At 47.5% G+C, this 17,061-nt stretch overlaps 2 protein-coding genes, 1 long non-coding RNA gene and 1 other non-coding gene across 8 annotated transcripts in view; 3 read left to right on the top strand and 1 right to left on the bottom strand.

Annotated features, from left to right (window-relative positions):
• The first annotated feature begins 1,845 nt into the window (after positions 1 to 1,845).
• Positions 1,846 to 17,061, top strand: part of Pla2g5 (phospholipase A2 group V) — a 46,620-nt gene continuing 31,404 nt past the window's right edge. Inside the window, exon 1 of one of the 2 annotated variants that reach the window (XM_021630751.2) lies at positions 1,846 to 1,907. The gene's annotated coding sequence lies outside the window, so the exon portion shown is untranslated. The remainder of the gene's footprint in view (positions 1,908 to 17,061) is intronic. The other variant, XM_060379207.1, reaches the window with a different exon arrangement.
• Positions 5,042 to 8,923, bottom strand: Pla2g2a (phospholipase A2 group IIA). Of its 4 annotated transcripts, none has more exons than XM_021630750.2 (5): positions 8,761 to 8,849; positions 7,539 to 7,591; positions 7,179 to 7,323; positions 6,816 to 6,925; positions 5,042 to 5,482 (listed from the first exon to the last, which is right to left on the bottom strand). In XM_021630750.2, exons 2-5 carry the CDS (start codon positions 7,579 to 7,581, stop codon positions 5,340 to 5,342), a joined length of 441 nt encoding a protein of 146 aa, XP_021486425.1. In that variant the 5' UTR covers positions 7,582 to 7,591; positions 8,761 to 8,849; the 3' UTR covers positions 5,042 to 5,339. The 4 variants fall into 4 exon arrangements, with proteins under 4 accessions (XP_021486425.1, XP_060235188.1, XP_060235187.1 ...); XM_060379205.1 differs by lacking the exon at positions 8,761 to 8,849 and adding an exon at positions 8,659 to 8,757; XM_060379204.1 differs by lacking the exon at positions 8,761 to 8,849 and adding an exon at positions 7,742 to 7,824.
• Positions 7,903 to 9,235, top strand: LOC132652959 (uncharacterized). Its single transcript, XR_009590541.1, has 2 exons — positions 7,903 to 8,136; positions 8,362 to 9,235. It is a non-coding gene; the product is annotated as an uncharacterized LOC132652959 (long non-coding RNA).
• LOC132653292 (U1 spliceosomal RNA) lies at positions 11,754 to 11,916 on the top strand. The gene has a single exon (XR_009591067.1). It is a non-coding gene; the product is annotated as a U1 spliceosomal RNA (small nuclear RNA).

The raw sequence follows: 17,061 nt of genomic DNA on the forward strand, positions 1-17,061 counted from the left end.
CTGAGCCCTGGTATGGGTGTGGAAGCTGAGGCTGGTTAGCAAAAGTTTCTCTCCTTCTACCATGTGAGGTGCTGGGGATCGAGCCTGGGTCCAGGCTGGACAACCGGCATTTTTACCTATTGAGCCATCTCGCTGGCCCCTAGGCACCTTCTAACTGACCAGTCCTTAGCCCTCCTGCCAGCGCGCTCTCTTCACAGCATGCCATTCCCACCCGAGGGTGGAAAACACTGTTTTGTGTTATTGCATTCCTTTTCCTCTCTTCCGTCCACCGCTGGAGCTTATTTGGATGTATGGTTTATTTGTTTATTTGGATGTATGGCTCCTTGAAAAGGACTCAGTGTTTATGTAACTCTGCGTGTGCTTTCAAATTATACACAGGAGCCTGCACGGTACACTCCCCCTCCCATCCCCCCACCCTACCCTTTTTTTTTTTTTTTTTTTTTTTGTGCCAAGACTGCAAATTAGCAGAGGCTCCTGGCTCCTTTGCCAAACCCAGTCTGGCAGAATGACAGACCCAAGAGAGAAGCCTGGATCTGAGGAAATAACAGAAGAGTCTATGCCAAGCCTTGTAGGAAGCTGGGGCAACCTGGGCCAGAGGGTGTAGTTGTGGGGGGCTGAGCCAGTGGGTCCTGGAGCAGAGGATGAGTGGGGTCAGACAGTGGGGGAGGGGGGTAGAGGCAACCGCGCTTTTTTTTTTTCTTTTCTTTTCTCTCATTATGTAGCCTAGGCTAGTCTCAAATTCAGCCTCCTCTCCTGAGCCTCCAGGATGCTGGAATTACAGGCTTGAGCTACTACACCTACCTAGAAGACTTTCTAGGTAGTGTTTTTTCGTCTGCTTGCTCTTTGATCCTGAGATGACCAAGCTCCAGAGGTGTGATGATGTCACCAGAGCCCTTAGGGTCAGAGGCTGGACCCTGGTAGCCCTAACAAGCCAGGCTCAGCCTCCAGGGCTCAACAGGCCAATTAAATGGAAGCAACAGAGAAAAGCAGAAAAGCTATGTGTCCAACATAGCCACGGTGGGGAGGGGAAGAGACAGAGAGGTCCCATGAATCCCGAATCCATCTCCTCGACACGACGTGGCTCCTGGACACGAAGAGGGCAAGAGGCACGGGTCAAGGAGCCATGTCATGTCAAGGTGCCACCTCTGCTCTCATCTGTTGAGCTTGTCAGACCTCCGAGGGTGAGGGGCTTCCACTGGCTGACACCAGGCTTTAGCTTTCTCCTTCTCTCGGTGTGAGGCTCCCGGTGAGAACTGCAATTTCTTGGGACCATCTTTGAAGGGTGGGGCACAAGGGTCTGTGGAAGAGATCTTCATTTCTGCCACAGTCACGGCCATCCCAAACCACCCTCCGGTGAGGAATGATGAAAACCAATGCAGGCAGTCTCCTGCCCTCGGAAATTTGCCCGCCCTTTCTCTTCTTGCGTCCTTGTACCCGGCATGGCAGGCCACACCTCCGGGTGAGGATCTCAGCCAGTACTGTCTCTTTGGGTGCTTGGTGACAAGGTGCTGAGCAGAGTACCTGCCTATGGTGGCAGCAAAGGGGACGATGACACCTCTCTGTCCCCTACCCAGAGTGACAGATACCAGAAGACAGGACATTTACTGGACAGCAAAGAATGTCTGATTTATTTCTGCCAGATACAGGAAGATGTCAGCTGTACCAGGCAAGGACACGAATCCGCCTGAAAACCCAAGAGTATAAATGCTAATTACGAAGAAGGTAATTACTGACACAGGCCGGCTCACTGGGCATGAGGGGGCACGCCTGTAGTCCCAGGGTAACGGAACTCAGAGGGTTAGCATCTCAGCAGCTGTCTTAGTTTCTTTTTCTTTTGCAGTGACAAAAAAATACTTCAGCAGAAGCAACGGAGAAGAGATAGTGTTTGTCCTGGCTCACAGTTCAAGGTAAGCCTGTCGTGATGGGGAACGGGAGGTGGCTGGTCGTGTTGTATCCTCAGTCAAAAGAAGAGAGTAAAGAATGCACCCTAGTCCTTAGTTTACTTTCTCTGTTTTATAGAGTCCCGGGCCCTAGTCCAGGGAGTAGTGCCAGCCACAGTGAGGGCGGCTTTTTCCATGCCAGTAAACAGAATCACGATAATCTACACAGACATGTCCAGAGGCCCTGCTGCCAGGCTGAGTCTAGATTCTGTCCAATTAACACAGTGAGGATGACCTTTCCCAGCCCCTACCCCCTGAGACAGGGTTTCTCTGGATAACCCTGGCTGTCCTGGAACTCTGTAGACTAGGCCAGCCTTGAACTCACAGAGATCCACCTGCTTCTCCCTCCTGAGCACTGGGATTTAAAGTATGGGCTACCATGCCTAAGTTTTTATTTTTTAACAGTTATGCCTAGGCTTTTTTTTTTAAGACTCAGTAGACAAGCAGCACCGTTCACAGGTATCCCTGTGTCAAGGAAAGACAGGAAAAGTTGAATTGCTGGACTTGCACGCAGGAAGCAACAGCTGCTGTATTTAGGTCCAACTTCCATGCTTGTGATCTTAAGCATCCACAGAGACATGAACATTTCCGCCAGCAAGCCCAGGGCAAAAAATACATGCGAACAGCTACTGAGATGGTTATGCTTTTATTTTTACCAAACTATTTAAAGCCCTCTTAGTTATCAGTGATTCGCTAAAGTCATGTGAGTTAAAAAACATTGTGATAACTATTTTGGTCAGCATAAGTGAATAATGACAGACCTATAAGCCGACTAGAATGTTATGATGTCTCTATGTAGGCCCAGCACGCATGTAACATGCATGTATGTGGACAGCCCTAAACACACATACACAGATCTTGTTTCTGTGATAGGGAAATGACTTTCTGTGCAAGCTGGAGGACCCGAGTTCAGATCCTTAGCAGCCGTGGAAATGCTGGGTACTAATGGCACACATCTATACTTCCAGTGTGGGGGATGTGCAGGGGCAGGAGCTTCTGTGGAACTCTGGCGAGTCGAGCTGAAGGTCAGCGGAGGTCCAGGTTCAGTGAAAGCCTCAGTTCTCAGAAAACTAAAATGGAGAATGACTTAGACCTTCAGCCTCTGACTTCTACATGTACACACATGGGTGAGCACAGCTGCACACACACACACACACACACACATATGCACGTGCGCACACCCATATTTGTATTGTGTTTGTTTGTGGATCCTGACTTTGGGGTAAAGCCATTCCATCACAGCTGGGGCTAAAGCATGTCTCCTTTCCTAGAGCCTGTTCAGTCCTGAACGGGTTTGGGGGGGAGGACGCTCAGATGTTTCCATGTTAGCTAGCACACTGCCCAAACATCCTGAATTTAATTACAATAATAGCAATGAAATTGCCTTTTAAAAACTCTGTATGTGCATTTGTATGTATAGATAATGTATGTGAGTGTGGGCACACAGGTGCCTGCCACTACACACATGTGTGGGTCAGAGGACAACTTTTCCCCTTCCACCATGGGGGTTCCAGGGATCCAACATGGGTTGGCAGGATTGTTTAGTAAGATTTTACCTTCTCAGCCAAGCCATCTTGCTGGCCTGCTAACAACCCTGAGCCTTCCCTCATCCCTTTTTTTTTTTTCCTTTTGCTGGGATGGTTTACTTGACTCATGAGTTAGGACAGGAAGCACTTTTGGGAATGAGTTTTGAGAGGTCCTTGGCGGTGTTTGTGGGGGTATGGTACATGAAGCTGATTTTTCATGCCAGACAGAGACCTTAGTATTGTATAAGACTCAGACTTCGGCATCGGGGTGATATGAAAGGGCAGAACACCTTCGTGAGGCTCCGCAGTTCATACTTCGAATCCCGAGTTTTCATTCCCAGGAAGGGTGCCTTAGGTGACAGGGGTTGCCGAGACTCTCTGTAAGTTGTGAGATCATTATTCGGGGGTGGGAGGAAATACAAATCTTTTCTTCTATTGGCCAAAATGTCAAAAGAAAAATTCTTATCTGTGGGTTGGCATGTTTTGCTTTTTTTTTTTTTTTTTAATTCCAGTTTGTCTTTATCTTAACATAAGCGAAAAAGTTAACAGATTCAAAATAGGCAGAGGGAAACAGCAGAGCTGGCCAACCGAAAGCATTTCCTCGTAGGCCCTGCACCCACGGCCCGTACCCAGAAGTGTGGGATGATCTCACTGGTTTCTGACTGCTCCTTCACAGGCATAGAGAATCCTCGGAGCTGTCAGGGAATTTTAAGGATTGCTGCAAAGCATCTGAGTTTGACGAGCACACCCGGCTCAGGTTTCTATTTCTGCTCAGGGGCCAGCTTCGCCCACACCACGGCTCTGTCAGTCTCCGGGAGTGGGTCTGTGTTAGTTGTGTGAGCCCAAATGTCATCCTCCACAGTCTCTGTTTTCTTTAAGTTCAGCGTGCTGGAGCCTTGACAGAAGGAACTCCACTTTCTCCTGTGGGCTTCCACATCCTCCAACAGGCCAGGAGAATGGCTCTGGCTCGGGGGCCGGGAGAGGGTGGTCTGCCTGTCACAGAGACGGCGGCTGTAGGCAGGCTGGACAGGGCTTGACATCTCTTGCCCATCTTGATTCTCAAACAAGCCTTAGCAAGAGGCTCTGACAGGCGTCTCCACCTGGAGAATCAAGGCTTGAGGGCTGGACCCAGAGGGACTGACCCAGAGGCTTGTTCTCTCGTGTGCGTGTGTTTATGTGTGTGTGTCTATATGTGTGCCCATGCATACATGCAAATGTGGGCGTGTGTGTGTGGAGGCTATAGATCAAGCTCAGGGTTGTTTCTCAGGACACCATCTACCTTGGTTTTTGGTTTTTTTTTTTTTTTTTTGGAGGCAGGGTCTCTCACAGGCCTGGAACTTGCTGATTCACCCAGCCTGGCATTGAGCCCCAGGCCTTCACCTGCCTTAGTTCCCCCAACTCTAGGATTGTAAACAGGTGTGAGCTTTATGTATGTGGGTTCTGGGCTTGAGCAAAGGTCCTTATGCTTTTTCGGTAAGCACTTTCCTGGTTGAGGCACCACCCCAGCCTCAAGGCCAGTACTTCTATCGTGCATACTTTATATCTGTCTCATTTGGAGTTAAGAGAACACGTGCATGATTGTTGATGAATTACTTTATTTTCAAGAGTCCCCAGGACTCTCTTAGGTAGTACAAGGCAGGAAGTTAGTTGGATGTAAAGGGGAAGGTGGAAGGAAATTTGTTGGTTCATGGTATGAGGTGTTGGGGAAAGATCAGTCTGACTCAGTCTGGGCCTCATTCTGGGTGAAGACAGAAGGGCTCCCACCTTGCTCTAGGTTGGGAGAGGGGTGTTTTCCTAATCTCTGGGAAACTTGATTCAGCTGGGAAAGGTGTTAGAAGAGGCCTGTGTTGAGGTATCCTGGAAGGCGGCTCTCTCAGCACTTGGGTGACTTCCCACTGCAAAACTTGTTGGGGTAGAATTGATACTTTAAACTGTAGCTTTTCCGGTTCCGGGCAAAACATTCAGCAGCGACTTTATCACACTGGCACAGCTGTTTCCTACAGGAGTTCTGGTTTGCTGGAATTAGGGGAAAACAGATACTGAGCTGATGGTTGTTAATACCCTATGGCCATTTGTGAGGATCTGTCTCTTCTGACAAGCACTAGATCTGCCTGGAAAAGCAGATCTCCATCTGATGGGAACACACAGCAGTGACACACAGCATTGCCAGGGTTTTCCCTCACTTCCTAGCCACGCTATTCATTCATTCATTCATTCATTCATTCATTCATTCATTCAAGACAGAGTCTCATGTAGCATAGGCTGGCCTTGAACTCTCTAAATAGCTGAGGATGACCTTGAACTTCTGATCCTCCTGAAAATGGCCCAGTTCAGACACTGCTGGGGATGGAACCCGGGCCCTCCTTTATGCTAGGCTAGCACCCTGTCAGCTGAGCTCTATCTCTGGCCCTGCCTTCTTGCTAATAGGCCTGCTTGTGTTAGTAAAGCCCCAGCCTCAGAAGCCTCAGGGCAGATGGACTTGGTGAAAGCTTGCACCATCCACCGTTTACCTTGGCTGGTCTTAAGGAAGCATGCAGCTTTATTCTGACTCAAGTGCTCAAAGAGGAACTCCACAGGGGCATTCTGGGATGTGTTCATTTCTCCTCTCATCTTAGAGAGGAAAGCCGCCTGTGGTTGGAGGCCAGGGTTCTTAGAGGCTTAGTGGGTCTTATGGTGTAAGCGTGGATGTTGGCAGCATGCTGGAGCTGAGGAGCCGGGCTCATCCTGCCCTGTAGAACTTGCCCATACCTGGCACCACACTCCTCTGGAATTCTGATATGTCCAATCTGACCATGGCTGTCTTACACCCTGCTGCCCATCCCCTCTGCAGCCAGGGCGCGCCCTCTTTTTGCAAATGTGCTGCTTGCTGCTGCACTAAATAATAGGTCCCTGTTGTTGGAGCTCACAGACCTCAAGACAGTGGCCAGGAAAACCTGCCTTAACCTTGTCGCTGCCTTTTCCCCACTGCTCAGACTCATCCTCCTCTCACTCATTCACTGGGCAGCACAACGCGGCCAACAGTCCTCTTGGACCCTTCGGGGCCATTCTGTGTCCTGTTCGGGGGTGATGGCCGTGTGTGCCCTGTTTTAGGTGTGTGCTTCACTGACTCTCAGAATCTTTTAGGACTCAGCTTAGATACCTCCGCTAACAGGACCCACCTCAAGCATCAGGCTGGGCGGTGCTTTCTGCCTTCTCCACCACCCTCTTCACCAGCTTTCTTGCTTCCTACTCAACTGTGAGGTTCTTAATAAATCCATCTCCTCTGCCGCCCCACCCTGACACCAGCAAAGGGCCCAGGAGGCGCATGCTCAACAAATGTGTGAAGGAAGCCTGCTGGCATCTTTCTTACCAGCACAGGTGATTTTGCCCCCTCGGTAGGAGAACTTGTAGCTCAGAAATTTCGTGCCACATCCACGTTTCTCCAGACGGTAGTAGCAACAGTCGTGAGCAACACAGCACCTGTTCGGGGGGACACGTCCTATTGAGGCTGCCTTCTCACAGCCCTGGAGTCCTGGGGCCCCAGCATTTCTCTTGACCTCTGACCCTGAGCAGAGAGACTCAAGAACTTTAGAGTGGTCCAGAGCAGAGTTTCCAGTATGCTGACCTTTGCTGGCCAGGATCCACCAGGACACTGAGGCAGTGGGCACCAGCTCTGACCTAGTCACATCCCAGCCAGAGTGACAGAGGATAGGGAGGAGGGGGGCGGCCTCACCGGTCTGTGGCATCCTTGGGGGATCCTCTGCCACCCACACCACAGTGGCAGCCATAGAAGGCATAGCTACTCTCCGCTCTCTTCCCCGTCTTCAGCAGGATCATTTTCCAGAAATCCACAATGCTCCCCTGGATCTGTATTGGGCCTGAAAGGAAGTGGAGAAACGGCCTGGTGAAGCAGGATGAACCCTATGCGGCATCTTCGCATGGCATCTGTCTCTGCTTCCTTCTCTCCCCACAATTGGCTTCCTTCTTCCTCCCACCAAGAGAGGACTAGGGCAACAGGAAGGAAAGCAGAGGGATAGGGCGCCACCCTCCTCAGATTGCCCCCCATCATGCCCAGTTCAAGATCAACTCTTACCAAGGGCCAAGATCACCATTGCTAGCAGCAGGAGGACCTTCATGCTGTCAGCTCTGTGAAGGACAGGTACCAATGGACCAGCCTTTCCCCCCAGGATGTCTCAGCTTCTGCCCCAGCTGCCCCCCTTTCTGTGTCATCTCTTGTCCCTTCCTAGCTCTGTGGAATGATTCCTCATACAGGAAAGATATAGTAATGGGACCCACCTTTGTACCGTCTTCATTCCTTCTGTGTTGGGGGTTGGTCTGGTGCTATGCATTTTAATGCTAATTATTGAGCACATCAGCCCATCCTCACATAGGCCTGTCCTTATGTAAACCTTGCCTAAGAAATCATTTCTGTTTGACCAATAAAAAGCTGACACCTGGGCAAGACAAAGGTGAAGTGGGCAGAGCTAAGGTTCTGGGGTGGGGGCTTGGAGGACAGAAAGGCTCTTGGGAAGGAGGAGACAGACAGGAAGAGAGGAGGAAGGAGGAAGCCACTGTGGGTTAGGTGGAGAGAGAACCGTGTGGGCTGGGAGGAAGGGCTCCGAGAATGGCGCAGATAGAGACAGCAACCCAGATGAAGAATAAGCCAGTATTTACGGAATTATGGATGGCAGGTGGGTCAGAGAGGAATGGTTAGCACAGATGGCATGGGGTGGGGGATGGAAGGTATGAGATAGCGTGGGTGGAATTACCTGCCCAGCCCAAGGTAAATAAGGCAGTTATAAGATCTAGCAGGTGTCTGTGTCGTCTGTTGGTGATGACAGCGGGTTGGATAATGCCACTGTAATAATTATAGGGCTAATAATAAACATATTTAGCCCAATACCTTTTATTTTCAGCAACGCTTCAGGGAGACCAGACTCGTTCCACAGAATGGGCAAGTTGACGGCAACGCCTCCTTTCACTAGATACCCCATCTCCATCCTCATGTTGGAGTCAAGGCTTGGGCACCCGTCCGTGGAGGCTGGTCCCCAAAGTTCTCCTCCCCAACTAAAACCTCACCTTCTCTTTGCGAAGCCTTTCTAACCCTGTGCCGATGATTACACACATACACAAATGCTTTTGAATCCTCCCTCAGTACCCTCACAAACCCATACAACATACTTGCCCATAAATACTGTCTTGTACAGAATTACCTGACGGGGGCTCACACCCATGTCTGTATGCATACACATGCTCCCATGCACCCGAATTGTCACTCAGATGCAGCCAAAGGGCAGGAGTCTCTGGGCATTTACCTCTCAGATGCTGCTGCAGTTTCTTCTCCAACGGCCTGTCTTGTTTTCCCTGAAATCCAACTGCCCTTAAATAGCTGTTCCTTCCTCGGGGTTGGGGGTGGTGAGGTCCAGCCAGGGAGTAGGAGGCGTGGCCAAATAGTGGGCTCATAGATGGGCATACCCAAACGCCCTGGGTAATTCCCCTTTCTTCCCCTCATCATCTGGCAGGACAGCCTCGAGACCTGGAAAATCCTTCATTTCATGGGTTGATGCCATAATAAATTTCAGCTGATTTTGAAACCTCGCTCAGCTGCTGAAAAACAGGGCTGAGCTCCTGACTCGGAAAGTTTCCGTAAGCCCATCTGGGTGTGACCACCATCACCTCCCATCAGCCACTTCAAAGAGCGGGCAAGGACTGTGTACAGCAGAGGGAATGAGGGTGTAAGCCTGGAATGTTCCTTTCTTCTGATAAATTGCGACACTTGGGAAAGGGAAAGTTGATTCTGTATGGTTTGTTCATTTTATCCACCGTTGGTTCACTCGATCACAGAAGGGACATTCTAAGCCTCTGTGAAGTTCCAAGGCTGCACAAACTTCTTGGGGGTCCCCATAGTCCACTCCAGCATGGGAAGGATCCGATGAGGTGGATTCTCTGTCACCCCTAAAGGCCAGCACTTTTAGGTTTCTTCTTCCGCCTCTTCACTCTCCTCCTCCTATCTCATCCCATGATTTCCTTCTCTATGTGTTTATGTGTCTGTGGTTGTTCCTGTGTGTGCAGGTGCATGCATGTACAGGAGCACATATGTGAAGGTATGTGTGTGTGCACGCATGTGGAGTTCAGAGGGCAACCTCGGATATTGTTTTCAGGAGCGGTCTGCTCTGTCTTTTGAGACAAGGTCTCTTGTTGACCAGGAGTTCACAAAGTAAGCTAAACTGGCTGCCCAGCAAGTCCCAGGCATCTGGCCATCTTGACCCCATCCCTCGCCAGCACTGGGGTTAGATATGCATGCTATCACACCTGGCTTTTTTCACATGGGTTCTGGGGACTGAACCCAAGTCCAAGACTGCAAGACAAGCGCTTTACTGACTGAGACATCTTACCATAAGAGTTTTTTAGACCTGGGAACACTTTACTGACTGAGACATCTTACCGTAAGAGTTTTTTAGACTTGGAAAAATCTGGCAACTATTCTCCATTTTCCCCCCAAACTGCTGCCTCCAACGTTTCTGCTTGTTTGGCGATGGGCCTGTTAATGCTTCCTTGGGCCCGTGATTCCAGTCTTCAGGAATATATTAACTGTAGCTTTACTTCCTAAAGGAAACATCTTTCCTCCCTGCTCTCCAACCCATGCTAAGAATTTGGTCTCCATAGCCTTAAGTGAACTACCCGACAGCAATCCTTCAACGCTTCTATCGTAGAGGCTGTGGGGTGCCTGAACACCCCATCTGTTCCTCGCTCTTCCTTGCCGATGGCAGATGATTACCATAAACCTGCTTCAGACATAAGCGTTGGTTCAAAGGGTCAGTTCAAAGGATCACATCCAGGGAGGAACACAAACCAGATACAACTCGTGCCCTTTCTACGTTCCTCTCGGGAAGATCATGAAGGTGATAGCAGCCTTCCAGGACACTGAGTCATGGAATGAAGGAGAGCTATTCTGGAACACTCTGCTGCCCTCAGAGAACCCAGTATGAGTAAGAAGCGAAATATTTTTATATTAAGCTATTGATAAATGAGATTGGTAATCATTGCAGCATTATGCAGTTTATACTGTGAGTCATTCAAGCAGATGTCCTCCTGAAAAATTCAAATTTACATCATTTGCTAAAACGCAGATTTTCAGCTGGGAGGTGGTGGCACATGCCTTTAATACCAGCAGGTGCATCTCTGAGTTCGAGGCCAGCCTGGACTACAGAGCAAGTTTTAAGACAGCCCAAGGCCACGCAGAGAAACCCTGTCTTGAAAAACCAAATAATAAAAAAAAAGCAGATTTTCTTCCAATACGTTGTTGGTTGAATTGTGTCCCCCTTTCATATTTCATAATCTTGCTTCCTGTTCACGTCTTGGATACTTAGAATATGACCTTATTTGGAAATAGGGTCATTGCAGATACTAGTTAGATGAGGTCATTAGGACCCTGACCCTATATACCTTGATGTCTTTACACAAAAGGGAAATGTGGTTTCAGAGAGGTGCTCACAAGACAACATTTCTAACACCCAAGGAGTCCAAGGCGCCAGCATTGTACAGAAGGCAAGAGAGTCCTGGACAGACTCTCAGCCCCCACAAGGACCCAACTGTATAGTCACTTCTGATCTCTGCCTCAGAGCCTTGAGCCAACCAAGTGAGGGGGCTGGGGCCAGCACCCCAGGAAGTGTAGCCTGGAGAGTTCCCTTTCCCACTTAGAGTTTGCACTCAGGTAAAGCTGGGTTCTTGGCTTTGCTGTGGAAAACATCTGAGGACAAGCCAGCATGAAGCAGAGCTCAGTAAAGAACTTTTAGAGCATAGATCTTAAGCACAGAGCTTAACAGAGAGGCGTTCAGGGCAAGAGGGAGACATCCTCCAGTGTGGGTACTGGCTTCTCAAGGATGAATCACTCCTTGGCTCTGTGGCTTTCTAACTTCCATCACTCGGTGTAATGCACAGCAAGTTGGGAGGTTAAAGGATTTTCTTTTATAAGCAAACTTGTAAAGTGGATTTATGAGGGCTACTACCGGGAATAAGAAGTGCTAAATAAAAAAAAAAAAAAAAAAAAAAAAAGGTTAGAAATCATTTTGGCCCTAATTAGGCATGGCTTAGTTTGTCTTTAATGTTTTCAGTTGAGATGTCGTTAGGAAAAACCCCATCATCTCTGCAGGCAATTCTGGCGTTATCAGAAGGGTGTGGGGCTTCCTGGCTGTGCCAGCAGGAAAGACAAACCCAACCGTGTCACTCCAGTTTTTGGTCTTTCTATCTCACCTCCTTTAGGCTACTCATTTTGGGGAGCTTTGCTGTTATTAGAAAGCCACAGTGAACACTTACCCAGCAGGGGAGATACCAGGATCTTAAAGATGGTTTTCCCTGGGCAAGACTTATCCATTGCACTCTGGACCAGCTGTTCTCAGCGATTTACCCAAACATGGGGAACTCGACTATAATTTGTGGTAGTGGCGGGGGGGATTTGTGTGCTCCCCCCTTAAAAGAAGAAAAAGAGAAAAAAGGAGAAATAAATACAGAGAAATAGATAAATAGAGAAAGGAAGGAAGGAAGGAAGGAAGGAAGGAAGAAAGAAAGAAAGAAAGAAAGAAAGAAAGAAAGAAAGAAAGAAAGAAAGAAAGAAAAGAAAAGAAAGCCACAACAAAGCGATGGGGCTTCCAAAGCTGTCTGTGAGCCCCTCATGCCCCTCAGCCCACGGTCCTCTGCTGAGCAGCTGGTGTGAAGCTGGTTCAGGGAGATCTCATCCCCTCCAGTGGGCCAATCCCCTTCCGTCCAACCTCTCAGCCTCTGGAGTACTTGCTACATAGTAGAGTAGGCAGAAGCTGCCTCTCCCTCCATACGTCCTGGCCACCACACCAGATCCAGGATTTAAGACTGCATCCATTCTAAGAATCCTGGAGACAGCAGGCAGGATTTCTTCATCTCTCATTTCTTCAGGAATTTTTTTTCTCTCAAAATTCTAACTTCTTGGTTATGCTTTTCCCACTGTCGTCTGACCTAAGGCCTTGGACATCATTGAACAAGACATGATGTCTGCTCACGCAGGAATCACATGCTGGTTGAAGGTGAGGAAGACCAAAATGTGCTCTCTGGTAAACAGACTCAAAAACCCTCAGCAACATCCTCCCCAAACAGATGCAACAGTACGTTAAGAAGGCCACACCAGGATCAAGTGGGATCCATTCCCAGAATGCCAGGATGTTTTGGTATCTGCAAATCGATGGAAGAATATATTGTGTGCCAACAGTGATGCAAAAGCCATTCAGCCATCTCAACAGATGTAGAGCAGGCATTTCATATGATACAATCTATTTGTATGATTAAGAAAACTCTTCACAAATCAGATATTAAAAGAACATACCTCAAAATCCTAAAGGCTATGTAGAAAACCCCTTAGCTGAGCCAGGTGGCACACGCCTTTAATACCAGTACTGGGAGGCAAAGGCAGGCAGATCGCTGTGAATTCCAGGCCAGTCTTGTCTACAAAATGAGTCCAGGACAGCCAGTACTACACAGAGAAACCCTGTTTTGAAAAACCAATAACCAAACAAACACCGCAAAACAAAACAACCCTTCACCAATGTCCTGACTAAGGGAATTTGAAACTGTTTCTAAGACAAGGATTTGCCACTCACAATGAGGCAGAACAGAAAGGAAATTGAGAAGGTGGGAGAGGGAAAGGAAACCCTTCATCCTGAGAGCTGGTTGGTTTGTCTTTCCTGCTGGCAGAGTCAGGAAGTTCCATACGCTGCCGATAATGCCAGAATTGCTCTGGAGATGATAGACGCTTGGATGCTTTCTTTAAGATATCTCAAAAACAAACAAACAAACAAAAAAAAACAAAAAAACAAAAACCATTAAAGATAATAAGTAAACTAAAAGTAAATGAGCCTACTCAGGGCCCAGGGAATTTCTAATCCTGACTTTTGGCACTTCTTATTCCCAACAACAGCCCTAATAAATCAGCTTTGTCTATAAAAGGAAACTCTTTAACTTGCTGTGAATGACATTCTCCCAGTGATGGGAATAGAAAGCCACAAGATCCTCTGTGCAGCCATTGCCAAGACAAGGAGTGCCTCTCCCTTGAGAAGCACACACCCATATGTGGGTATATCTCACTGTCCCCTGGGCACCTCTCTTTGCTTAAAATCCTCATCACATATGCCCTTTTAATGAACTCCAATTCCATTTTCCTGAAATTCCAGGAATTGGGTTTTACTTGGGTGGAAGTCGCTGAGGGGAAAGGAAGGAACACCTCCAGCTGCAGGCAGCCATGCGGAACCACTCACTTAACGTGGTGATGTGTGTATTAGTGTGACAGTGCTCTGCCAGCACCAGCTGGCTAAGCTGGGCTGCCGTTCCCAGATCATAAACACAAGAGATAAGTAAGAGTGCAAAGCAGAGGGAGAGGGAGAGAAAGAGAGAATATGATCCCAGGGATTTTCCTTTTGTCAAAGACCTTCTTTTTTTTCTTGGTGTTATTTTTATATGACTTGAGATACTCTTTTTTAAAACATTTATTTATTGATTATGTATACAATGTTCTGCCTGCATGTGTGCCTGCAGGGCAGAGGAGGGCACCAGCTCTCATTACAGGTGGTTGTGAGCCACCATGTGGTGTCTGGGAATCGAACTCAGGACCTCTGGAAGAGCAGCCAGTGCTCTTAACCTCTGAGCCATCTCTCCAGCCCGACTTAAGATACTTTAATCCAATTAAGTTATAATAATTCTAAGAGTAGCCACTTCTTAATTTAATTTAGTGCTGAGGACCAAACCCAGGGCTAACTCCCTCCCACTGATGAACCGTCAGCCGCTTAACTGGTCCTTTTTATGTATGACTGAAAAAGCTTTCTTTCTCTTCTTCTTTTTATTCTTCTCTCATATGTCACAACCCCACCACAGTTTCCCCTCCCTCCATTACTCCCAGCCCACTCCTCTCCCCCAGACCCAGATCCACTCCAAAAACAAACAACCGATAAGACTGGGCACAAACCTTCATAACAAGGCTGGGCAAAGCAATCCAATGTGGGGGGGGAAGGGTCACAAGAACAGGCAAAAGAGTCAGAGACACTCCTCACTCCCCCTGTTAGGAGCCCCCCAAGAACACCAAGTTATACAACTGTAATGTATATGCAGAGGACCTAGCTCAGATCCGTACAGGGTCCGTGTTTGTTGACTCAGTCTCTGTGAGCCCCTACGAACCCTGCTTAGTCGATTCTGTGGGCTGTGTTCTCATAGTGTCCCTGACCCCTCTGGATCCTACAGTCCTTCATCCCTCTCTTCTTCGGGGTTCTGCTTGTTCCTCCTAGTGTTTGGTTGTGTCCACTGGTTTCCATCTCTTCTCAATACGCCACAGGCTGGGAACCAAACCTTTATCATTACGTCTTTTAAGGGACAATTACAATCTAAACCATTATACTAGCTAACTAGACTCTTTCACTGTCTTTAGAACCTTTCCAGATTATTAAGAATTTCTAGAAGTTAAGAGCACTGGCTGTTCTTCCAAAGGTCCTGAGTTTAATTCCCAGCAGCTACATGGTGGCTCACCACCATCTGTAATGAGATCTGGTGCTCTCTTCTGGCCTCCAGGCACACATGCAGGCAGAGTACTGTATAATTAATAAATAAACAAATCTTAAAAAAAATAATAAAAAAGAATTTCCATGTTGTTGGAGTCACATAACCTAATATGCTGTAGTGGTCCTTTTGGCCTTGAGAGTTTTGGATCCTTGTTGCTTCCATATGGTGCTCTGAATTATGTTTTCTATTTTGATGGAGACTGCCTCTGGAATTTTGGTGGAGATTGCTTTTGTCAGGTTAAGTCTGGAGTTTCTTTGGTTGTTTTCTCTTTCCTGAGTGATCTGTGCACTGATGAATGCAGAGTATGAAAACTCCCAATAGTATTGTATCTGGGTTAATCTATCTCTTTATATTCAGTAGTGTAATACTGTTTAGTGCATATAAGTGGCCTAGTTTTTTCTCTGTTGCTGCAATAAAACACTGAGCAAAAGCAACTTGAGGAGGAAAGCGTTTGTTTGGTTTACAAGTCACAGGCCATTACTGAGGGAAGCTGGGGCTCAAAGCGGGAACCTCGACGGGATCTGAAACAGAAACCATGGAGGGAGGCTGCTTATTTGTTTGCTCTCTATGGCTTGCTTAGCCTGCTTTCTCATACGACCCAGGACCATTAGGCCAGGGGTGACACCACCCACAGTGGGCTGTGGGCCCTCTCACGTCAACCACTCACCGTGGGAATGCCCCCACAGCCTTGCTCACAGGCCAATCTGATGGAGGCAATTCCTCAACTGTGATTCTGTCTTCCCGGTTATGTCATGGACCAGAAGAAGACTTTGCTATTTCCTTCTGAGCCTCACCCTGTAGGGCAGGGGAAACTTTGCCATTTCCTCATGGGTCTGAGGATTTTACTCACTAAGGGCTTCCTTCCAGCGCTCTTTACAATCCCTAGGATGGTGAAAGGAGAGCCAACGCCAAATTGTTCTTTGACCTCCACACGTGTGCTATGGTACCTGGCACACACACACACACACACACACACACACACACACACACAGTATTAATTAATTAATTAAGAGAGGACTAACTGAGGGGCAGACTGAATGAAAAGGGGAAAGAAGGAAACCAGCTGAGTTGTTGACACAACTCTCTTGATCTCCTAAGATCTAAGTAGGCAGCATCAGACCCCCATGGCACAGCACTGCCCCCCCCCCATAATGAACTGTATTGCTAGGAACGATTACATGCTGGATTGGCAGAAGCGATCAAGTGATCCTCCTGGAGGCAGCCCACTCGCTCTTGCACAGCTGACGGAATGGGTGTATCTTGGGTTTGGGTAAGGCTGCAAGGGTTTTGCCTCAAGGAGGCTTATTTTTGCTATACTGTCTCTGGCATGGCCGAGACCCTCACTGCTTATTGCTTCACTCTGTTGGGCAGATTTCCTGCAGATTATCTTGAAGATATTTTTATTCAGGACATAGTGCTGTTTAAACCACTTAAAGATTTCATAACCCCTGATGATGATATTAAAGAATTTCTGACTCGATTCAAGTAATTTCAAGTAAAAACCCTCCTGCAGTGTAGCAAAAACTGCTAGGATCTCTGTGAACTTCCGTGTGAATTACACCAAGAAGGAAAAGAAGATTGAAACAAATTAGTGATCAAAGGAGATACCTTCATTCTAGGTTTAGTCCAAGAATAAAGCCCAGGTGTACACCATGATAAGAAAAACCATATGAATATGGAAACAAAGAATAAATGGTTAGCCATGCAAGACAAGTCAGACACCTGTTTCTTAGGAAAAAAAAATGACAAAACTTGCTTTGAACACATTATGTACATTTGAAATGAAAAGATAAGACTTCTGCTTTGAACTCATAAGAGCATATAGATAAAACCACTGCTCTAAACTTAAAATAAACAAAGTACCTAGTTAGGTATTAGGCTTAATAGTCCTGCTGTAACTCCCCTTTTATGTAATGGTTGTGTCTATTTTTGAATGATGTCATTTTTTTCCATACATAGAGAACCTTTGTATTAGATAGTATAAAAACCCAAGACAGAGTTAAACAGTTGTTGAGGCCAACAAAAATGTGTCTGTCTATGTCTAA

The sequence above is a fragment of the Meriones unguiculatus genome, chromosome 3 (genome assembly GCF_030254825.1).
Source record: "Meriones unguiculatus strain TT.TT164.6M chromosome 3, Bangor_MerUng_6.1, whole genome shotgun sequence".
NCBI lineage: Eukaryota > Metazoa > Chordata > Mammalia > Rodentia > Muridae > Meriones > Meriones unguiculatus.

Excerpts from the sequence above, each read along its gene's own strand:
- Pla2g2a (XM_060379203.1), bottom strand. The coding sequence starts at position 8,908 with ATGAGCCCACTATTTGGCCACGCCTCCTACTCCCTGGCTGGACCTCAC. Across the intron at positions 7,324-8,760 it reads ACTGCAGCAGCATCTGAGAG|GCCCAATACAGATCCAGGGG; the intron begins GTAAATGCCCAG and ends ACTTCCTTTCAG. Across the intron at positions 6,926-7,178 it reads CCCAAGGATGCCACAGACCG|GTGCTGTGTTGCTCACGACT; the intron begins GTGAGGCCGCCC and ends CCCCCCGAACAG.